This window comes from Lachnellula hyalina (genome assembly GCF_007821495.1).
Source record: "Lachnellula hyalina strain CBS 185.66 chromosome Unknown contig00049, whole genome shotgun sequence".
Taxonomy (NCBI): domain Eukaryota; kingdom Fungi; phylum Ascomycota; class Leotiomycetes; order Helotiales; family Lachnaceae; genus Lachnellula; species Lachnellula hyalina.
The window spans coordinates 118,971-143,029 of NW_022157163.1; the positions used below are offsets into that span (position 1 = coordinate 118,971).

At 45.3% G+C, this 24,059-nt stretch overlaps 5 protein-coding genes across 5 annotated transcripts; 1 reads left to right on the plus strand and 4 right to left on the minus strand.

The window, feature by feature from the left end:
* Positions 1–51: 51 nt before the first annotated feature.
* LHYA1_G004206 (putative dipeptidase) lies at positions 52–1,636 on the minus strand (the record flags this gene model as incomplete). The annotated part of the gene is made up of 5 exons (XM_031149168.1): positions 52–326; positions 388–1,012; positions 1,072–1,104; positions 1,157–1,233; positions 1,291–1,636. The coding sequence occupies 5 exons, from the start codon at positions 1,634–1,636 to the stop codon at positions 52–54; spliced, it is 1,356 nt and encodes a 451-aa protein (XP_031006215.1).
* Positions 1,637–6,507: 4,871 nt separating this feature from the next.
* PCBER1 (Isoflavone reductase PCBER1-like protein) lies at positions 6,508–7,690 on the minus strand (the record flags this gene model as incomplete). Its single annotated transcript, XM_031149169.1, has 3 exons — positions 6,508–7,025; positions 7,111–7,330; positions 7,514–7,690. The coding sequence occupies 3 exons, from the start codon at positions 7,688–7,690 to the stop codon at positions 6,508–6,510; spliced, it is 915 nt and encodes a 304-aa protein (XP_031006216.1).
* A 1,164-nt stretch (positions 7,691–8,854) lies between these two features.
* On the minus strand, positions 8,855–10,906 carry YIL166C_3 (putative transporter; the record flags this gene model as incomplete). The annotated part of the gene is made up of 6 exons (XM_031149170.1): positions 8,855–9,195; positions 9,268–9,811; positions 9,871–10,044; positions 10,094–10,311; positions 10,360–10,462; positions 10,517–10,906. 6 exons carry the CDS (start codon positions 10,904–10,906, stop codon positions 8,855–8,857), a joined length of 1,770 nt encoding a protein of 589 aa, XP_031006213.1.
* A 373-nt stretch (positions 10,907–11,279) lies between these two features.
* Positions 11,280–16,205, plus strand: FUM19_5 (ABC transporter; the record flags this gene model as incomplete). Its single annotated transcript, XM_031149171.1, has 9 exons — positions 11,280–11,495; positions 11,555–12,452; positions 12,516–12,760; positions 12,813–12,930; positions 12,996–13,715; positions 13,778–14,621; positions 14,680–14,837; positions 14,897–15,568; positions 15,682–16,205. 9 exons carry the CDS (start codon positions 11,280–11,282, stop codon positions 16,203–16,205), a joined length of 4,395 nt encoding a protein of 1,464 aa, XP_031006214.1.
* Positions 16,206–21,768: 5,563 nt separating this feature from the next.
* Positions 21,769–22,799, minus strand: LHYA1_G004210 (uncharacterized protein; the record flags this gene model as incomplete). Its single annotated transcript, XM_031149172.1, has 3 exons — positions 21,769–22,296; positions 22,390–22,559; positions 22,661–22,799. The coding sequence occupies 3 exons, from the start codon at positions 22,797–22,799 to the stop codon at positions 21,769–21,771; spliced, it is 837 nt and encodes a 278-aa protein (XP_031006193.1).
* Between the last annotated feature and the right edge of the window lie 1,260 nt (positions 22,800–24,059).

Here is a 24,059-nt window from a genome sequence, read left to right on the forward strand (position 1 = left end):
TGGAAAGATAAGATAGATGAAGCAGAATAAAAATGAACTAATAATAAGTTATTAATATCCTGGTATCAAAGTAGGCAACTGTCCTTGATATGGTACTTGTACTCTTCCCTCCCAGCGATCCTCAGCAGGTTTGATACCTTCTGTTTTCTGCAACCTCAAAGCTACAATCTCATTTTGCCGCCAAACACGTAGCATATTCTCCCCAGCTAGCTTTCGCACATCCTCATCTGTTGCACCGCGTCGCATCAGGGCTACCATCAAGAGAGGATACCCCGAGACATCGTTGATTCCGTTGGCGATATTAATAGTACCGTCGAAGTCTCCACCTGTGTCAAAGGTTAGACGAGACAATATAAAGGAGCGTGGATAGTAAATTCTATGACATACCAATACCAACATGGTCCCAACCTGCTAGCCCTACAGCGTGAAATATGTGATCTGCTACCGTCTCGACGTTGGCGTTTTGTGGATGCTCTAAATCCAGGAACTTGCTGGCGAAATATATCATGATAATTCCCCCGTTAGTCTTCAGCTGTACTATCACATCATCTGGGGCATTTCTAAAGCTCTTTGCCAGTCCATAACATCCCGTATGTGAGAAGATGACGGGTGATTGCGAGATTTCTAGGACGTTCCTCATCGTACGGTGAGATACATGGCTGAGATCAATCATCATCCCTAGTCGGTTCATCTCCTCAACACCCGCTCTGCCGAAATCCGTCAGCCCGCCATCTTTCCCAGTCATGGTCACTGTAGAGGCTGCGGTAGCGAATGGGTTATCGCAGTTATGGGTAAGTGTGATGTAGCGGACGCCGAGATCGTAAAACTGCCGTATGACAGCAATGGATGAACCTGCTTGATGAAGTCCTTCTACTCCTAGCATAGAAGCAATGCTGCCAGATCCAAAAGCTTTCATTGCGCAACTGGCAGTGTCGCAATAGTGTAATTCGGAATATTCATTGATGAAGCGCTTCGCTACATCAATCTGCTCTAGGGTATCTCGTACATTATGCTAATAAATGGGATCAGTCAATGCTGTTTAGGCGCTACGATTTGGCTCAATGGACTTACGGTTGGGTCATCAAGATGTACGATATCTGGACACTGGAATCAATGTTTTAGCTTCGATGTGTATGGGAGAAGGCAATAATGGTACCTCAATATAAACAGACCAGAACTGTCCCCCAAGCTTGCCCTCTTTCATACGTCTCAAATCGGTGTGGCTACCCAATTCTAGTTACACATGTGCATTAGTATGTGACAAGCAGGCTATTATCTCGGCACTCTCACTTTCTCTAAATGGGAGTCGGTCGCCATAGATTTGATTATCTAATTGCATTCGCAATAGAAATGGCAAGTCATTGTGTCCGTCTATCAAGGGTGTCGTCTTCAACAGCTTGTCTGTGCGGGCTCTGTAATCTGTCGAGCTGATGCTGGGCTGGCTAGGTGATAATCCCACCCAAAAAAGAAGGGTCATGCCAAGTAACGGTATGAAGATGAAGGACTTTTTAAAAAGGCTAGAACTCGCATTTCGGGGATTCGCAAGGACAATTTGGCGAGCTTGTTCATACTCTTGCAATTGTTGCGCATCATGCGCTACTGCATGTGGTCTCCTGATGGTCTGTGATACCTCCATGGCGGGAGAGCTGCGTGGTGGAAATGACCTAAGGTATGACCAGGCAGATGATAAGGATCTATCGCTTTGGAAAAAGAAAAACAAAAATCTTTTAGAGTTCTGCTGGTTTGATGAGTCCACTCTTGAGCCAGGGGGCTACCGTCCTGCTGGTACAGACTACTCAGATATTAAATCTCGACCCTCAGCCGAAGGTTTCCCGGCACTATAGACCCCGTAGTATCTCTTCCGGAGTATAGTTCTTGTGCGGTCAAGAGATCATCGAACTATGGTTAAATCCACGTTTCCACAACGTGGCATTTGACGCTTGCAACCTGCATACTACGTACGCAGCAATAGGTGGGGTAGAGGCCGAAGCAGATTTGAACTATAGCCGATCTCTTATTGCTGATCTTTTGCGGCGAATATAGGGCTGGCCACTTAGCGGTGACACATAAAACTCTCGAGATAAGACAGATAATATCTTAGAGGGCATGGCTAGTGATTCCAGTTTACATTTCCTCCATTGCTCTATTTGCCATATGCGGCCTGGTTCCTAAATCTAGACCTCGAACAACTCTACTATACATGCATGTTCAAAATATCTGTAGATTTATGAGATCCACCTTTCCATTTGTTCCTATCCTTGCCTACTACTTCAAGTCTCAAGTTACCATAGGTGTTAAGCCTAGAAGTCTGTCAAGAGCGGCCACAGCGAATATCCAGGATCAACCTTGTCAAGTTGTAAGTGATAATGCCCCAAAACTCCCTGGTACTGATGAGGCTCAGGCATTAAGTCCTTGTATACCTCACCGTTACCATCTCGAGGCAATCGTTTTGGAATACCAACAGACTCGCAGATGGCTGGCACGAGTCTCGATATCATATCTTTTTGCAGCTGGGTGAAGCCCAAGTATTGCCACACTTCGTTGCTCGTATGTGGTTTGCCTTCTTCAACAAGCTCTCGTCCGTCTCCATCTTTACCCGCATTGAGATGAATGGGGTTGGCGATCTCTATTCCAATTGATGTTTGATTGGCCCATCGCGCATGTCTGGCTGCCAAATCAACCAAATCCATTGTTTGATAGACCGTACCATCAGAGTCCAGACACAGTTGAACAGCGAGGTTGCGCCATATTAAAGTGTGGAAACAGTCGTGTGAGGAGTGTGCCTCATCCCTTTTAGATATTAGTCCTTGTACATGTAAATATAAATCGGAAATAATTCTTCAACACATTCATGTGTGACGAATACAACCTACCAGTGAAGTATAAGTTTATCGATGTTTTCCGGTCGAGGATCATCGTGCGGAGGGGTACCAGTGAAATCCGGAATCGCTTGTTGAACTTTTAGAAAACTAAGCCCTCCTGGTTGCAGCCAGTTCACAACCATAAATGGCGTGGGAACCTTTTTGCCTCCTACTATGAAATACTTTTCTCCTTTTGGACGCGTCCATTCGCGCCCTTCAAGAGCTGCTGATGTTTTCGGACCGAGTATCCCGTCGACAAGCAATAAGTGCTTTTCTTGCCATTGAGCAACAGCGATAGCAAGTTCATCCGAGGCAGATTCATAGGAATCGAAAGGTGCAGGAAACCCGCCAGTACCACTTGCTTTCAAGTAGAACAAGTTGCAGGCCTTGGCCTTCTCAATATTGTAACTGGGGACGGGTAACATTTAGTAGGTGATTCTTGCAAAAGTGGGCGAGCTTTCAGTGACGAGGAATTTCCCTAGCAAGTTCAAGGCATGAACAAGGCAGTACGAAGGACGTTGTTCGGAAATGTTTTATTTTACCATGAATTCAAGAGATCTGTATATTTACTGTCCAATCCATGTGTGCCACGCTAAAGAAGTGTAGCCTGCAGAAAGTACGAAAAACACATGGAGACGAGGGAGGCTCTACGTTGTAAGCCGCCACTGGCGGCCCGCCAGACTAACCCCCACTTCCGGAGGTGGTGGTGTAGCTTGGAGGGGATGATTGGATCAATATACTACGAGTTAAGGAGAACACGATTAAGAGTAACCTCGCACGATTAGTCCTCTTATATCTATCGATGGAATAGGCCTATAATTTAACATTTAATACAAGGGAAGAGGTTAGTAGAGGAAGATTTCCATTTTATTATGGAGACAACGCCCATAAACACGTCGTCGGGGCACCGCTCAAGATAACGCTATACTGTAACGAGGACGCGCTAGCAACGTGCGAACGAGCTTGTAACGTCTCAAGTATCCACCAGAACATGAGACATGATAAGAAAAGACCGATAACTTGCTATTCTATCGGTATGCAACGAAATACGGAGAACACCATACCTAGAAATAATTAAATAATACAATCTATCCGCTTCTTCTTCCTTGACGATAACGAATCATCGTGACTATTGGAAGCGTGGCGAGAGAATACTTTTATAAGTATCTACTTACTGCCCGCTTTTTCACATAAATATTCTTCTTCATAAGACAGCAGCAGCCCGAGAGCAGTAGCCCGAGTGTTATAATTATCCCATTGTTGAGCATAGTATAGCATCTGGAAATATGGGACTATCATCTATTCCCGCCCTTTTCAGGCGCGTGTTCTATGGAAAAGATAATGAGGATGCCAAATTGGTGCAGAAGATCGACTTGTTAATCATGACCTATGCATGTTTGACACAGTTTATCAATATCCTTGGTAAGTATTCGTTGCACATTGGTTTAGGAAAGCAATTATGATTAGTGCATGAACTTACTTTCTTGATAGATCGTAGCAACTTCTCCAACGCCTATATTAGTGGAAGTAAGTACTGATCCATAGCCTTGCTTTCCTCCATTGCTGACATTGTTCCTTAGTGTAAGCTACCCAGACCACTGAATTTATAGGGAAGCAAAATCTGAGAACTTACTCTTTTGATTATAGGAAGAAAGATCTTGGCTTCCACGGTCTCCAGTACAATTATGTCAATACCCTGTTCCTCGTTGGGTATACCATTGGCCAAGTACCTTCCAACATTGCGCTTACGTACATTTCGCCACGAATCTGGTTTACTGGAATGCAGTTTACCTGGGCAATCCTCTGCTTGGCTCAGTATGCTGCCAAGAACCCCCAAACAGTCATGGGTTTGCGTTTTATCATGGGTATGGCAGAGTCCAGCACTTTTGTTGGTATGCATTTGATATTTGGTTCATGGTACACACCCGCCGAGATTGGAAAGCGTGCCGCGCTCTTCACCTCTTGCGCACAAATTGGAAGCATGTAAGTCAGCGCAAGCAAAGATCCTTACTGAGATGACAGAAATAGCTGACTGCCTCTATAGTTTATCTGGTTTTATTCAGGCTGGGCTGTACGAGGTACGTATTGTAGTTTTGATTATGGTCGAGATAGATTTAATAAATATTACTAGCACATGAATGGCACAGCTGGCTTGAAAGGATGGCAATGGCTCTACATTGTCGATTTTCTCGTCACCCTACCAGTGATTGTCTACGGCTGGTTCTTCTTCCCAGACTTCCCCCACAACACCAAATGCGGTTACCTAAATGAAGAGGAGAAAAGCCGCTGCGTGGTTCGAATTCCTAACGAGCGAGTTACTAAGCCTGTATGGAATTTGGCTACGTTGAAGCGTGTATTTTCCAGCTGGCAGATCTATATATTCCCCGTAAGTTCCAGTCCTTCACAGTTGCGAAATACATAGATTAAGCATATTGACGGCCTCTTCAGCTTTTATTTACCTTGTATGGAACTGGACTTCAGATGACGGGCAACAACACCATGCCATTTTTCATGAAGCAGCATGGCATTCACGATGTTGTCAAGCTCAACTATTACCCGACAGGAATGACAGGCACTGGAATACTAGCGATGTGGGGATATGCCCTCCTATCTGACTGGTTAAAAACCAAAGTCCCCGCCTCTTTTGCTATTGGTGCGACTTTTATCATCAGCGGATCCCTTTGCCTGTCAGCTTCTGTCCCATTCGGCGGAAAACTGTTCGCGTTCTGTAAGACTTTTTCACAACTCACTTGACTGAGGTGAAGCTAATATTTGGCAGACCTCTGTGGAACTACCCTCGCACCACAAAGCTTGTGGTACTCTTGGGCCAATGTATGATGCCACTGCACTCGGATTTTAGAAGCACTGCTTATTTTATATACTAGGACCTTACACGCCACGATTTTGAACTTAGAACTCTCGTTAACGGCTTTATGAACACCATCATGGTAAGAAATCATAGTCTGTGAGTTAACTAGAAACATATATACTAATACCTTCGCGCTATACAGGAGGCATTTATTGCCTGGTGGCCGATTGTCTTCTTCCCAGCCGATGTTGGCAACTTCAACAAAGGATTTACTGCTACGATTATCCTCGGTGCACTCGTCATCGTTACCGTGGCTAGCATCTGGGTATTGGAGACGAAGACAAGGTATGTTAAAGATATTTAATGAATTCATAAGAAGTGTTCATTAACTGTTTTACAGAGCTAGTCGCCTTGTTTATATTGAGGACAACCTGGAGGCAGACAAAATTGATAATGCGGACATCGAAAACAAGCAAATGGAAGCTTCTGGGAAAGCTGTTGGAGATAAGGAATAATAGTATACTCGATTGTTTAGAAATGACTGACTATCATATACTCGCGCTTGGTATTATGCAAAAGAGAGTGAATATGAAGGGAATTTTATATTAACAGAAAACAATTGCATTGTAACTAGCTGTCTGAATACTTCACCAGCTATAAAGGTGCAATTCCTAGTGATTACATCTCCATAATCGAACGTAACACAGCAGCAGTAACAAGTGAAGGAATGCCAACAATGTCTTAATGAGCAGAATGATAGAGTTATACTCGATGACTTAAAGCTTAGTTAGGATAAAAATAGTAAAGCCTTCCTTTATAGAAGCATCAAGCAGTACCCTAGACCTCGACAATATTTTGTAGTGCCCAGCTTCTTACACCCTCTGTCTCGATTTGCTTTTGCGCGTTAAATGTCTGCTCCATATCCCAGGATACTCCTTTCCCCTCCGCAAATACAACCCTGTACTTCTGCAACACATCATCAGGATCCTCTTTCAGCCTAGCCTTCATCGCTTCAACACTCCACTCCTCTCTATGAACCTTCCTACTAGTAACACTCTCTACCAAATCAGCAAGTTCTCCGTAACTGATTGTTTCCCCTGCAGTATACACCACCTGGTTCCGGAGTCGGGGCTCAGTGAATAGAATTTCTGCCGTCAGCTTCCCGATGTCCCCGGGCGTTGTGACCGTTACTTTGTTCTTCCATCCTCCAAGCCCACGAACAATCGCATGGCCGGCACTCAAATCAACGACGCCAAAGGACGACTCGAACAAGAAACTGGTGAACATCCCGGTGCTGATAATCACCCACTCGGTTTTATCTTGAGCGCGAAGGAGATCCCGGACATCAAGCTGCTCTGTACCAGAGTTAGTACGCTACTATTTGTATGTTATATTGAAGTTGGATTTTATGCCAAAGTGCCAATAAGGGTGGGAAAATACCATCGAAGAGCGTTTGAGCACTACCACGACCGATAATATCGTAATCGACGCCGAATTGCCAGGGCACGAAGCGGGACACGCCTGCCTCAAGCACGGCGGTGCATATTTTAGCCTGTGAACCCGGGCCAGATGCAAAGCCCAAGCAAGATACAATCAGGTCGTACGGCTTGAAGAGTGCGACAAGTTTTGAGATAGATGATGCGGCAATATCGCCTGGAAGCTTGCTGTAGAGTTAGCGGCGGTTCTTGGAAATTATTTTAGTGATGTTTAGGGTGAGACTTCGGATAGGGCCTTTCTTCATCCATCTGACGGGAGTTTCGAGTTTATCTTGATCGCCTTCCATCAATGCTCACTTTGCCTAGCCAACAGCTATCAGAATATTATATGCAATCATGTCACTTACAAATGAGATATCGAGCGCGCGGAAAGCATCTAGCTCAGCGGCTCTACTCGGATTGGAAATCGTTTGCGGTCGGAGAAGGACGGTCAGCGTCGCGGTAGAAGGTCTGATCTTGGCAGCAAGAAACGTGAGCATTGGCGAGCCAAGCTCGCCGGCCCCTAAAACCAGGATAGATGTCATGTTATGGTGACTAGATGGGCAGAGGATGTTATTTAGAGGTTAAGAGGTTAAAGATATATGTATGGAAACACTTCTTAGTGTGCTTATAAATGCAGATAGAGGCCTAAGGCCTACAGTACTATGGTGGGGTCTAAATGAGCTGTTACGTGAAGTGGGATATGCAGTTAGCACTGCACTATACCTTATAAAATCGGACACTTCAATAAACTTAGACTATTATCTATTCTATAATACACTCTTTTATACAGATTATTTAATATATATATTTATACAATAATGAAACTATAAGTCAGATCCTAGTGTTGTTTTTCGGGGTAAGGATCTTGAATTGACTGCTGTTCTACAGTGGGAAGTACGCTATATATATAGGGCATATAGCTCAGTAAGCCCGCTGTAGCCTGGCAGGCTACAGCGTTAATGCTTAGTGTGTATCCACTATATATCCACTTCTAGGCTACAACACCTAGCCTAGAGTCCGCGGTTGTGTTGTCCATCCACAGTACTTCTGTAAAAACATTATTAGGATCTTTCTTTAGCCTAGTCTTCATCGCCTTAACACTCCACTCCTCTCTCCAAACCTTCTACCTAGTAACACTCTCTACGTGAAGTGAAGGTATGGAGCTAAGGTGGATCGCCCCTATAAATACGAGCGCTTCTACTTGGACATAACCGTGGTGAAGAGAATTGGCTTTATATAGTTAGCTCCTTGGGCAAATCCACGCTAAATCATAGTTATACGGGCAATCAAATATAGTTGGCTCAACTTCATTTTATATTTATAGATACAACAGTAATTAAAAGCATCGTCAAATTCATTTGGTAAGCGGTATCCAATACGATATATATTATGCTAAGATAAATCCTTCAACCTTTGTCAGGGCACCTTCAAATCCGAAGTTTATACTAATATAAACTCCTGAAACCCCGCAAAAGTGTCTTTCATATATATACCATAGTCACCTCCATAACGATCCACGCTCTGATTATGTTCAGAAGCCATTGCACGCAGTTCAACATCAAGACTAGTTCCTCCAGTTATATATTATGTTCGTAACGATAGGCTAGGAGCGTTTAGACTAATTACCTTGCTATGATTCTACACTCTTACTTAGGGAGCAGCTCGGCATAGAAGATAGCGAGCAAGATCAGGCCTCTTTTCTATAGCTAGTGGACGAGTCTAAAATCTAATCTCTTATTTCCGCCACCTTTCGTTGTCATATATGCGAACCTTTCATCCCCACTCATGGCGGCCCATTTCCTATCTCGACTTCGATTTCTCCGCACATAATAAAACTTGGTCACAAAATAAAGAGAGATGTTAATAGCCGTCAGGGATAATAGGACGGCGTTGCCTCTGTGGTATAGTGGTGCGTCGTCGGTGCGGTAGATATTTGCTGCTATGATTCCGGAGGTCTGCACCGACATATTGTACAATGCGGCGGAGACCGCGCGGCTGCGTACCGTGTTGCTATTTCTCGATATCCAGCCGACTTGGATTGGATGTGCTTTGATTTAATCAGCAATAATTACTTCGAAGTAATGACTTTGAGGGAGCCCGGAGAGCCGCTAGTAAGTACCTGAAGGAGAACAAAGCAGAGCCGTCATAACTGCCCATGCCACCCACTTATTTATCGAATTTATATCAATCACATTCATAAAAATGATAAATGGCAATACCCAAAGTTGCCCAATCAGAGCAACAAATGTTAGCTCCCCAAATATCTCTGCTGCATACGTCAAACCCAGCATGGTGATCACTGACAGGACTCGAGTTGGTATCACAAGCAAGTTGGTCTTGAAGGTATCGAAACCTATGTCCTTCAATGAAAGAGTTAAATAGTTGGACGGGGTGGACGTCGGTATTTGGAAAGTCAGGCCCAAAATGTAGATCGGCCAGAGATCAAAATCCGTTATACTTTGCCAGACTAAAGAGGCACTCAGAGACTCTCGGTTATGCATCGACGATTTACTGGGATCTTCTCGCAAGATCCGGTTCACCATGATTTTCTCCTCTCTGGGAGTAAACCAGCCAGAGGCACCTCGAAAATACGAGGCGGTTGATGTCGGGGACGAGGGCATGAGAATATAAGCGAGAATTCCAACGATGAGGGTTATGGATCCCTGAATATTCTGTTAAAAGGATGGTCATAAAATAGGGACGTGGCATTCTAAAAGCGAACCTCGATGAGAAAGAGCCATCGCCAACCAGACTGCCCTTCTATACCTGATATGTGAAGGATTCCAAAGGCAAGAAAACCTCCCAGCACATCTGTCAGAGCTGATGCGGTCCAGAAAAATGCAAGACGCAATGAGAGCTCGCCGTGCTTATAGAAGTACGAGAGATAGAGTATTATCTGCACAAACATTAACATAGGTTCGATAAGAGGAACAGGTCTTCTCTACTTCCGGAATGAAACCTCCCTGAAGCATTCCCAGCACAGCGCGACTTAAGACGAATGAAGTTCGTCCTCGCAGATAGAATTGAGCAGACCCAATTATTGACCAGACGACTATTTGTGTAGGTATCCATATATCTGGGCCGAGCCTTTTAGCAATGAGCTGAGACGGCAACTCAGAGCATAGAAAAGCTAATTTGAACGCAGTAGTGCCGAGATTAAAGTCTAAACAATTCAGCATCTATCCTCAGGACTCGAGAAATTCTCAATCACCATTGGTAGTCATCCCCAAATCCTCTAGAAATCTATCTGTCAACGCTTGAGAGATATTTGATCTGTCAAGCTCCATGGCCATAAACATTATACAAGCCCAGACCTAGAAGTGTAAGCTATGGTTCCATGATTATCAGAAAGGAATCACACAGCGTACCATGATTCTCTTATCAATCTTGCGGATGAGCTGATGCTCTTCACCCCATGTCCATCTCTCGTCCGGGTCAAATCGATGAGCATTCTCCCAGTCATCTCCAGGCCTATGCTGCTCTGCAGTTTCCGGGTCATCGAATACCGACCGCTGGGTCGCAATAGCATCAGGATCATACAGCCGAGCCTTGGATCTCTGAAACCAGAATCTTTTTTCTTCTCCAAGAAGCCCCAGTGCTTTCGATGGTCGGGGCAGCAGCGGCTCCCCATCTTTATCCAGATCCTCAACTCCAGACTCGCCCTGGTCCCAGTCATTTGTTCTCAGAAAAGTCGCGCCCGTCTGACTTTCAGAGACATCTCCCAATTCCAGACGCTGATAGCGCGGACCGGCATTCATGATCAAATTATCAGATTTACGGGCTTTAAGGAAGGAAGAGAAAATTATAGTTGAGTAAACAGTGAGAGAAGACACTCGAGATCTACTGTTCATGAAGTTATGGAAGACGGGGGTACGCATTTAGCGAGTACAGGGAATAATACAGCGTCTCATCAGGGATCATCACTTGTACGAAGTACCCTGAAGAACACGTCGGGTGCTGTACCCTGCCCTGCATGGGAGGTTGCATTTGTGACTCACGCCCGTGATTGCATTGCATTGCCTTGCATGTCGTGCTCGGCCGCCCCTAGTGACGTCGACCTCACCTCCATTTATTTCCTCCTGCTTTAAAGCATCCAAACAACAAACAATCGCAGAAGTGTCAAGCTTCGCAATGACCTCAAATTCTACCGACTACGCGAAAGGCCTGCACGCCTTCGGCCCTTCAGTCACCGGGCATTTCGATTTCACCCCTTTGTTTGAAGAATCCATCCTTTCCATCATCCCTTCCGCGCTGCTGCTCCTCGCTTTGCCATTCAGACTGTGGTCACTGCATAAGCAACCGCCGAAAATAATAACATCGGCAAGAGTTCTCTATGGCAACAAGTTGGTATGGAAGCATGTTGAGGAGTAATGAGGGTCAAATAACTGCTAATGTATCTCGATCAGGCCTTGCTGGTAGTCTTTGCAGTATTTCAAGCCGCAATACTGGTCCTCTATGCTGCCAATGCTAGTGTCAGGACTCCAAGTACAGTAGCTGCTGCTGCTTTGGTCGTCGCCGATGCACTTGGGCTGTTGATTTTGTCTCACGCGGAGCATTTTCGCTCTATTCGACCGTCCAACATCATCAATAGTTACTTGTTCATAACCTTGTTATTTGACATTGCTCGCACCCGAACCTTGTGGATTCAACATGCTCCGAAGCCCATTGCTTCAATCTTCTCCGCTACGGTTGCGGTCAAGCTCTTCATGTTAATTGCCGAGGCGATAGAGAAACGCAAAATATTGTCGCCCCGGTACGCAAATGCTTCCCCCGAAGCCACCAGTGGTATTTACAGTCGTGCTTTCTTTTGGTGGCTGAACGAGACAATGTCAACGGGGTTTCGGAGGGTTATCCACGAAGCCGACCTATTTCCTTTAGACGACGCGCTCAGCTCAATTGTTCTGAAAAAGGAAGCCGAGACTTCCTGGGGCAAGGTAGACAAGAATCGATCCCACGCCCTGTTGTGGGCGACCTTGAATGCTAACCGTGAGAGATTGGTAGCTGGTATATTTCCTCGCCTGTTCATGATTGGCTTTCGTTACGCTCAGCCTTTTCTTCTAGCGCGAACCATCGACTTTGTCAGCTCGAATGCGCCCGATAATATAGGCTGGGGACTTACGGGCGCTTTCCTTGTTGTATTCCTCGGAATGGCGATTGCAAGTGCACTATATTACCATATGTGTTATCGTTTTATCACTAGTCTTCGGGGGTCTTTGGTAACCATGATCTACACGAAGACTGTGGACTTGAACATTACTGCTCTAGATGAATCGGCGGCCCTCACTCTAATGTCAAACGATACAGGTGAGTACCCTTAGATATCCAAGCATTCTCACAGGATCACTGACAATTTAATCAAATCCACAGAAGTAGTATGTGGCGGCTTCCAAAACTTGCACGAGCTCTGGGCTGTACCTATAGAATTAGGTATAGCACTATGGCTGCTTCAGAGGCAATTGGGCCTGTCGTTCCTTGCTCCGGCCGGTGTTGCTATTATATCCGCGCTATGCACTGTGTGGATTTCCCAGTACATCGGGAATGCCCAAAAGATTTGGAACAAAGGCATCCAAACGCGTGTTGATGTCTCGACATCCATGCTGGGTTCAATGAAGGTATGACACTTGCATGTGAATACTCGTTATAGATGCTGAATGTTGCAAATAGGCTGTGAAGATGCTTGGGTTTCCTCCCATAATTACACAAATTGTGCAAGGACTTCGTGTCAAGGAGTTGCGACTTTCCTTTGTCTTCAGACGATTACTGACGGCTAGCGCCTTCTTTTGTACGTTTCAAACCATTCATGTTATACCTGGCTGCGCCTGCGTGACCTGCACTAACAACTAGTAGCAAATAACATGAGGTTACTTGCACCACTAGTGACATTTGTATTTTTCGTTCCGTTTGAGAACGCGCTCGGAAGAGAATTGAACGCGTCCACGACGTTCACAGCCCTCTCCCTTATTGCGCTGCTGAACCAACCTGTTGGTAACCTCCTCAGAACGATACCTAGTGTTAAGGCTGGCTTAGCTTGTTTCGATCGAATTCAAGCATACTTAAAATCGGAGTGCCGTCAAGTTCACGTCTTGGCACTCAATAATTCATCTACCAGCTCTAGTTCAGGCAAAGATCCCGTCTCGGTCATAGAGTTTGATGTTGAGGCCGACCAAAACATTCTACTTGAAGATCTTCAAACTAAACCACAAGGCTCTTCAGAGATAGTGATAGACGTTCGCAATGCTAGCTTTGGATGGAGTCGTACTGCTACTCCTCAAATCAACGATGTCACCTTTTCAGTTCATCGAGGGAATTTTGTATTCATCGTTGGTCCTGTTGGATGCGGTAAATCTACGTTACTAAAAGGTTTGATGAGTGAGACACCGTCACTCAAAGGTTTCGTATATGGCAATACGTTGGAAAGTGGATTTGGCGACCAGACCCCATGGATTCAAAACACCACTATTCGACAAAATATTGTTGGTATGTCTGCCTTCGACGAGACTTGGTACGCAGAGGTCGTCGCAGCCTGTGCTTTGGACTATGATATTGCAGCTCTGCCCGAAACACATGGTATGCATGCACATTCTGCCGTCTCATAACCATTGATAAGATTTGTACTAAACGAGATGCAGAGACGATCGTCGGAAGTCGAGGCATATCCTTGAGTGGTGGCCAAAAGCAGCGTGTAGCTCTTGCTCGTGCCTTGTACTCAAAGAAGGAGCTGATTATCATTGATGATTGTTTCTCAGGCCTTGATGCCGAAACAGAAGAAAGGGTATTTGTCAACTTCTTTGGCCAGCAGGGCTTTCTTCGAAAGTCGGAGACGACAGCAATTCTAGTCACCAATGCTGTTACACGACTATCATATGCGGATTATATTATTTCTTTGGATGCCCACGGGCAAATTGCAGAGCAAGGCACCTTTATGCAGTTGCAGCACGGTGGCGGCTACGTCCAGAGCCTTGCCACCAATCACAGATATGAAACCGAAGATTCGAGCGCGCCGACGACTAATGGAGATGTAGACAAGAAAGCCTTCACAGCACAGCCAATTCTTAGTGAAGACGCCATCAAAGCCAGAGCCAACATCAAAGCTCAGGAGGATGACTTAAGTAGGCCGGTCGGCGAATTCTCCACTTATAAGTACTATTTCAGCTCGATCGGGTGGTCGAGTACCCTCTTATGGTTGTTTTACACCGTCCTATCTGGAGTGGCAGCTAAATTGACCGAACTACTCGTCACATATTGGACTGATGCTCTGTTGGTTTATGGCACAGAAGTTAATGCGCTCTATTTGGGATTGTATGGAATGCTAGCTGGGATTGGTACGGTTTTCTGGACCGTCGCTTGCTACCATTTCTTTCTTTACCTAGTGCCGGTCAGCGCAGAGAAACTCCATGCAAGACTTCTTAGCACAGTCATGAATGCTCCTCTTGCCTTCTTCACATCTACAGATACGGGCGTGACAACAAACAGGTACGATATCCCCTTTATTCTGCCTGACGCGGCCACTAAAGTGCATATATGAGAACAGATTCAGCCAAGACATGTCAATCGTCGACCAAGATCTTCCCTTTGCATTGATCGATCTCGTTGTTGCGGTGGTTCAAGCAATCATGGGCGCAATCTTGATGTGCTTTGTCGCAGGCTACTTTGCCCTTACCTTGCCTCCTGTGATACTTGTGGTCTGGCGTAAGTGGCAGTCCTTACAAAATATCCCAAACGATGCTAATATGTGGTGCAACTGCCAGTACTCCAGAAATACTATCTACGTACTTCCCGTCAAGTTCGGCTTCTTGATCTCGAAGCCAAATCGCCACTATACTCCCACTTCATCGAGTCGCTTTCTGGTCTTGTGACTGTCCGAGCTTTCCAATGGTCAGACGCCTTCGTAGAGAATCATCTGGTCTTGCTTGATAATTCGCAAAAGCCATATTATTTACTTTGGTGTATTCAGAGATGGCTGGCGCTCATTCTTGACTTGATGGTTACGGTTCTCGCTGTAATTCTGATGGTGCTTATTGTCAAGCTTAGAAACTCCGTTGGTTCTGGATACGTTGGGTTGGCACTCCTGAATGTGATAAGTTTCAGTCAATCCTTAGCTTGGATTATCAGACAGTGGACCTCTCTGGAGACATCTATTGGGGCTGTTTCCAGACTCAAAAATTTCACTCGCACTACCCCGGATGAGAACCTGCCGGGCGAGAATCAGCTCGTTCCTGATGGCTGGCCCTCAAGTGGCGCTATCGAGTTCAAAAACCTGTCGCCTTCCTATACCATTGACGGACCACCGATACTCAGGGATATTAATATGTCTATCAATCCAGGAGAAAAGATAGGAATCTGTGGCCGTACTGGAAGCGGCAAAAGCTCGTTAATCATGACACTCCTTCGTCTTCTGGAAATTCCCTCGGAAAGCTCTAGTAAGCAAACCACTTCCACTTCGTACATGCCTCTATACTGGTGCAATACATCTTGCATACCGTACTGGCCAAACGTGTGATTAAAATTGTCCCTAATCTTATCTGTGCTTTAGTACTTGTCGATAACATCGATATCGCCAAAGTCGATCGCCAAATCATTCGCTCGCGGATCAACGCAATACCCCAAGATCCATTCTTCATAAAAGGGAGTATCCGACTCAATGCTTCTCCCAAGAGCATCCACAGCGACGTAGAGATAATCGCGGCTCTCTCGAAAGTCGAGCTATGGTCAACAGTGGAATTGAAAGGTGGACTGGATGCTCCACTAGAACAAGAATTCTTCTCTCATGGCCAGCGACAGCTCTTTTGTCTCGCCCGTGCCATTCTTCGTCGAAGCAGAGTCGTTGTTCTGGACGAGGTGTCTAGCAGCATCGACGTAACTACAGACAAGCTTGTGCAGCGCGTGATTCGGGAGGAATTCCGGGACGCTACAATCATTTCGGTGGCGCATCGTCTGGATACCATTCTAGACTTTGATCGGATTGCTTTGTTGAGTGATGGGAAGCTGGTGGAGTTTGAGTCACCAAAAAGATTGTTGCAGAGACCGAGTGCATTTAGAGAGTTATACAACTTTTGATCCAGGGAACTTTTCATGTTGGTATCTAGATTCTGAACTTTTTAGACAGATTATGTTGCAACGTATATCAAAGCTTTTGGGATAATTCCAACACATTCGTAAGCTAGCTAAGTGTCCGTTGTTATTAGGCTCTTACCCTTCTACATTCCTATGCTGTGAGAACGCTTAACATTCATGAATCTTAAACCATGCCAGAACAAATCCCTCTCATGTGAGTCTTGACCCACAAACCAATTTTGTCTCACGTGAAATATGAAGCATTTACATGCAGAATTTACAGCCCCTTGTAAATCTCGTAATTAGAGAATACACATGGGGTTCAACCCCGCGCCATCCCCTCCCCCTCTTTCTTTCTCTTGAGCCATTTTGAAGGAATGCCCGCAGCCCTGACCCGCTCAGATTAGCCAGCCCTCGCCTATCCCGCCCAATGCCCTGATAAATCTTCCACGTACATGAAGACCTCGGGAACATCTTGAGTCGGCAATTCTTTACCCCGCCCCAAAACACTGCAAGTCTCGTTGTAAGCTGCAATACACCCTGTGATTTCCTTTGTCTTTTACTGTGGGCTAAGGGCAAGTCTGAGTAATAGAATGCGAGGCCTTGAAGTGGAGCTTTAGGTCGGTTCTGGCTAGTACCGAGTAGTTGTTTGCTGAATCAAGAGCTGATTTGCGTCTATATGCGGTTCGGCCCGCAGATCTCCTACTGTACGTACGAAGTACATCTTTGCTTGGTTGCGATTGAAAGTCTAACAATTGCGCAATAACATGCTGGGCCTACTGTACGTATTGCAAGCGGGGGCGCGGCGCGGCTCTCTCCAGGCGGCCCGTCACGCCATCAGCGCGGGCCGGCCCTTTCCATGATGTGCTCTTTTATCTTTACGAAGTACTGTAGCTTTGCCGCCCCGCCCAGGTCAGCTCGCTCGCTAAGCATCCTGGATCGACAGCCCTGTGAAATGTATGCGGGTCTGCGGGTGCATCCTCCTCAAAACTAAGACCGGGTCCAGATAAACTATTAGGGTTAGCGTTACCGAGGTATAATGGGTAAGTATTATATAAATTTCAACTTAGTGCTTGCTCTATCTATTTCTATTAAGGTAGTCTTCCAAGTAAATAAAGCCTATTAGCTAGAGCCCTATAAGCACTGCTCTAATAGGCTTAACAGATACACTAGAACCCCTGTTCATTTGGAATTTGTATAATCCTTAACCGCTGCACCTCCGTAGAATGTAGGATAGTGGAGTTTCCGCTTTCATTCAAATTCAGGGACTATTCGATCTGCTTGTCAGCAGGTACACGCTATAAGAGCTATTGGTGTTTAGTGACTAGGCTCTCGCATACTTTGGCTGATTTAGGCACTCCGATAGATGGATTTCGATGGCGTTACCCATAGGAACAATTGCAGCAAGCCGGCCTTTGATCGAGTGCATTGTGCAAGGAGTCCACTTACCATAAGCTTCGAACTAACAGATGTGCGTTGTCTTCTCGACAAGATCGTTGTCTCGGTGTTCAACGCCCCCCATACCTAGGATTCCAATCCACTGCAATCTCACAATCTGCATTCTAGGTAGTTTGGGAAAAGTTCAATGTCAGACAGGCTTGCTAAAATGTTCACCCCTTTGGTCCTGTCTTCCGGCAAAAAGCATCCGTACTTGCTGTACGGAACCGGCTTCAAGAAAGAACGGACAGGAGCGCTGACAACACTGGCCTTGCAACATGGCTTTGAAGGAATTGACACGGCCAATTACCCATCCGCATACGAGGAAACACTTACCGGTGATGGTATCATAAAGTCTGGGGTTAACAGGAATGATATTCTTGTAAGTCGACACATTATATTGCTTGCGCTGATACTAAATAAGCTGTCTAGATTCAAACGAAATTCACTCCTCAATACGCTCACGAAGAGGGCAAACTTCCGTACAATCCAGATCAACCTCTCGAAGCTCAAATCCGGGAATCCATTGAGCAGTCTTTCATCCATCTGAACGTCTCCCACATCGACTTGTTCCTACTTCATGTCCCATTCGAAGACGAGGCGGATAATCTTCTTGCCTGGAAGGTGTTTGAGAGCTATGTGCCCGCCCGCATCTCCACGCTAGGCGTATCCAATTTTCCTCTTCCTGCCTTCGAAAAACTCTACGATGCTGCCACCATCAAGCCCGAGATTGTCCAAAACCGCTTCAACGCCAACCGCGGTTACGATGTTCCTCTTCGTAACTACTTGGCAGAGAAAGGGATCATTTATCAGGCCTTCGCGCTGCTGAAACCACCGAATAAAGACATCATCTCCTCGGAAGTGGTTGCTCGGTTTTCCAAGGAGTTCAACGTCGCAAAGGAAGTAGCCTTTTATTTATTGGTGCTTGGACTAGGCAAGATATCCATTGTCAATGGTACGACAAGTGAGGAACACATGAAGGTAGACATCGAGAAGGTTCAGAAGCTTCTTGGGGATGAGAAAACCGTCGAAGCGATTAAGGTCTATTTGTCAGAATTTGAGGCAAAGCTGATTGAGCTGTCGAAGTTGAAGGAATGATTGTAGTAGGCTTCTGTCTTTTGGCCGAGTAATTATCTCTTGGGTAGAATATGATTGAAATAGAAGCCTCTAGCATTGCTTGTATCCTGTCTTTTCATCACAATAGGCTCTCACTTCGAACATTGAACATACCAACGTACTGATATACTCACGTGCAACGCCTTCAACGCCGCACGTGTAGTCATTTGTAGCGTGTAATCTTTTATTAATTATTTACGTAAATTACTCAACCCACGAGTTGAGTGTGGGTTGGTATAAATGCTTAATCTCTCACATACTTTAAGTCTAGGTAATAGATTTTCAATTTCTGTCAGTAAGTTGAGTAAGTTGAGTAAACGAAAAGTAGGTATTAAAAGTGTACATTAGATTAGGGTAAAGAGTATGTAGTCAATTTTTTGCTTCAAACTTTTACTCGAAGTTTTTATTTCTGCTCCCTAATCAACATCAACCAAAACATGGCATTACCTCGTTTTGGAAATTTGCTCTGAAAAGTTACATTGGAACCTGATGATCTCCGTCTGTACCATCTACAAAACTCAAATGTTGATACCAATTCGCCCTCTCATGTACACGCTAAGCAGAATTATGAAGCTAAAACCACCCCCAAGAATACCCAAGACAATTAGAAGCTGATTCATCCACGATATGGTAGATATCGGCATCTGAGCTAGCTGCAATTTTCTTACTTTATCATTTAACTCGTCCCAGTCTTGCGGCTCAGGACCGGCCTTTGGCATCGGCAAATCATTATATTTCACCGCAAATTCCGGCTCAATTTCTTGACATGACCATTCATCACAGCGAGCAGCCAACGTACCGCCGGGAATCCATGTCAAGACAACGGAAGAATTGCCAAGACTGCTGCCATTCGCAGCCACGGCCACTGCCAAAGCCCATTGGAAATATACCGGAGTCGCGAACGTGGTTTCGAATCCTGTTCTTTCTTTAGAGCCCACTAGGATAAAATCGCGCCCACCTTCTGAAAAATTCCCAACATAAAATTTCCACGCTCGAACCTCCGTTGCGCCATTCCAACTGACGTAGAATACCGTCTGTGATTGCTTCGTAAGTGCGTAAGTCCAGAGGGTCGGGGAATCTGAGGGGTTTCCAACCCACTCTTGCTTGAAAGCCCGGTAATTTTCACCGAGTCCATCAAATGAGGCATGGAATATCAGAGTCCCATCTTCGAGATACTCTGACACATAAGCTTCAGAGCCCCAGCCTATGAACACATTTTTGTTTTCGAGTACTTGCATGGATCCTTTACTTGACGCACTGTAGGTATGACACGTTAGTTTACTCTAATTTGATGAAGGAAATTAACACAAATTTGCTCTTGTGCTAAGTCTGACACTTAGTTGAGCCTTTTAAGAGCCAAAACAGCTATACCTCAAATTCTCGTGGGTTCCATATTCTCTTATCAAAATTGCCGCAGAAGATATGTGGTCGATGGCGATGACCATTCCCAAGGAATTTGGCGATTGCTTTGTCCGCGCATCATTGCCATTATCGAACAGGGAGAGCAAAGTGTGTGTTTGGTTTTCCTGTTGAAGTTCAGTAAACCTGCGGCGCATCAAAACCGACGAAGAAAACACGAACCGAGATCCATCGGGCATCATGCTGGCCCAAAGTCTGAAAACCGACAAGTGTAAAGGTCGAGTCTGAGCTCCCCATTTGCCAAATTATACTTCCATCAACTCCCGATATCTTGTATACCGAGTTTGTATGGCGCGCGCTCACCAGATAATCACCGTTCCGATTCTTTTCTACGCTATTGATATGAAAAAAATCGTACGAAGCTGCTTCACCTGCGACAAACATTACGGGCCTACTTGTAGCATCGAGAGGTTTGACGTGATCAAGAGAAGACCACTGGAACAGGACAGAACCCGTTTGAACGTCAATTTCCTGGAATAGACCATCTTCGATAAGCTGAAGGGCTTGCGGGTTCTCGAGACCTTGGAAGTCATATGGCCTTGTTCTGCAATTCGTTACTAACGCCTTTCGGCCGTTCTCGATAAGACGAAACTCGTGCGGGTCAAATCCCTGCATTGAGTGAACGATTTTCACGACCTTATAAGTATCATCCAGGATGACCCCGTAGCCACGACCGTGACCGAAGCTCTGAACTCCGTCAAAGTAGCACAAGTGTCTGCCAGCCAGTCCGTCATAATCGCAAACATTGAAACCGTACGCGAGGGACTGAATGCCAGATCCCCAAATGAGCTCCTGCCATCAGAATCAGCAGGATGTCCGGAACTCCACGAAGGGATACATACACCATGGGAGTCATAGATATGCGCTCCTGATTGGTAAAAAGGTGATTGAGGGGCAATAAATATATATCCTGAGCTCACTTCTTCACTCCGGAGATGAATATCAAGTATTGGAGCACGAATATCTGGCCGCTGATATCAAAAGTTAACCTATGAGCTTCTCTTTTTAGGACGCGGCACCTACTGAATAATATCGTGTGGTGAGCTGCTGAGTACCAAGCTTATTGAAGCCTATCTTAACTTTCTCAACATGTCGGTTACTGACAGTATCCAAAACACTACAGGCGACAAGAGTGAGGCAAAAATGTGTTTGGTGGTAGTGGTTTAAACGCATTGTTGGCCGCAGAATAGGAGGTGCTACGTCAGTATGATTTTCAATTTTCGATTTGCTTATTGGACACAGTCTGGGGCCCGTCTTGAAGTTTCCTCCTCTTCTTTATAAGGGACTTCAGCGGGGCGGTTCCACATTTACTTTACTGCATAAGGATTGATTGGACCACAAGCATCTATGATCACCCGATTTGGGTGGAAAATGGGATATGGATGATTACGCAAAATTTGGAGCACAGTTTGGGATAGCTTTCTAGCTGTTTTATTGAAAAATGTACCCAAGGGAGCTTCTATGTTATCTCAAAATGCTGCTGCCGTAGTGCTTTTCGTACGGAATATCGAACACTAAAGCTGTTTTGAGTTCCAGGAAAGTCTATACGACTGAAGAATGCTTTAAGGTAACAGTAGAGTAAGCTCCTGTCTATTTAATTCGCTATGTACATTATGATGGAGAGTGGAAGCGCCAAACATAGTCCAATAACAAGGTATCTCAGTAAGCCATTTGCGATCTGCCTCCTATTTCGAGACTTGCAACGAGACACAAAGCTCTCCACGTCATTTGAACGAGGGAAGTCCTCAGTTGGCTTTGATATCCCAAGAAAATCGCAAAGAGGACCCCATCCTTGTGTGACATTATACTCTAGCAAATTGTCCGCGGGCACAAGACCGCGAATCTCTTCGTAGTGCCTGTGGAAGATTGCCTTTCCTCTATTGGGAAAATCGCCCTCAAAGAATGTTTCGAAGAAATTTTTGAGCATCGGATAATAGAGACCAGCTCCCCAATCCACAAAAGACGCAAGTCTTAGCTCGGGGTCTTGAGAACGCCAGTAGACGGTCTTTAGCACAGATGCATGCCAGGAATTGACATCTCTGGATGGCAAAATTACCTTCGCCTCTGGATAGATGGATAGCAATTCTTCACTGAAGGCGATTGCCGGCCAGTCACATACGGCCTAATTACTTATTAGCATTTTATCTAGTTTACATTATGGGCTTGCTAATGATATGTAGCGGCAACATGCTCGTAGTTGCAAGTTAAAACTCACTTGACAATGGCCAAGAAGCTGGTCCCATTCACATTTCCCAAAAGTTCCTACCCCATGATACTTTGCTGCAAAGGCTTGCTGCCATAACAGACAATCGAGTGGATTCTCCACGCTCGCACTCATCATATGATATGTATCCATATACCCTATTTCCACGTCAGTGATGAGGACTTCAGAGAGGCAGGCAACATCAACCCAACTTCTTTAAGGCTTCCCTTATGGCTGATTACGTTCGTTAGTAATAGCTGTTGTGCAGGTTGACGATGCTCACATGCTGTGCCTGTTCTCCCCATTCCGAGAACCAATACTCTCATAGGCACTATTCGACCTCGTTTTCTTCGATCAATCGTCAGGTCTTGGGGAGTGAAAATATCGGTAATAGGCTTCGATGGATATGGAGATAAAGACATGGTGGAAATAGTTGCTCCTCAGATGCTACAAAGAAAAGATTGCATCTGGAAAGGACTTAGAGCGTCTTCTCTCCAAGGTGAATAAGGCCAGAACACCTGATATCCTCCCTCTCTGAACTTCAAAGCAGTTCATCACATGCTGGTCGCTCTCCTTATCCATTGCAACCAAAATCGTGTTCCGCAGCATCATACCCACAGATTCAATTCTTCTGTCATGGTCGGAAACAGCTGTCCAGGGTTTCGAGTGGTGGAAGTCCGGCTCAGTATGCACCTTCGCGCCATCTATGAACCCACACGACTTCAGTCCCGGGAATGTTTCCCATTTCGACAAAATACTGATCAGTACCATTTCGGTGCCGATCCTGTGACATTGCAATGCAATAGAGTACGTGTTATCCTTTTTTTACGTGTTAGTTCTTTTTTTACGTGTTATCCTTTTTTTCGTTCCGAGCTTCTCACCGTCCTTTATAAATAAGCTCGCCATCATGTCTGTAAATTTCGCCATCCTAAGCAAGGGCATATTTTTTCCACACCCCCACCCCTGTTCATATCTCGGCCACTTTCGCCTAATTTAGTAATGTACAAATTCTAAATAAACAGGAGTTTTAGTGTACGCATACTTACAGGGCTCCAGCGTAGGATCTAAACCTATTAGGGCTTTGTTTACTAGGAGGACTGCCTAAATGAAGATAGACAGAGTAACCACTAATCTAAAGTTTGTATAATACTTACCCGCTATACCTCCGTACATGCATCTGTGCCCAAGATGACCCACTACCATCTCGAACTTCTGATTTTGTGTTTCGACTCGTCAATAGCTTCCTGCAACTATATGCATTGTTGCTGTGCATAGGTGGCCAAGAGAAGATCGCTTTCGCAAGCTCAGGTCAGCTGCCCTTTACTATTCAGGAGGGCATGGATGACCAGAAAGCCGGTTTGATAGTAGTCGCTCAGCATTCAACTGTTCCCATAACGTGGGCAGAGTTCCAAAACATCCTCAGGGTTAAAGCCTACCCTCCTGAATCTTCGTTTTCGAACATCTTTGAATCTCAGCTACTTGTGACAATGTCGGATTCAGAGTCACGGGCTTCCTCAAGGCCCGCCTCATGGCGAGGCTTGCCTCGTAAAGATCAGCTTGCTGTTTTGGCTGTTTGCCGTGTGGTTGACTTCCTACAAATTGCCTCATTCCAAACAATTTCCTACTATCAACTGAAGTCCTTCGATCCATCATTGCCGGAAGAAACCTTGTCTTGGCAGACG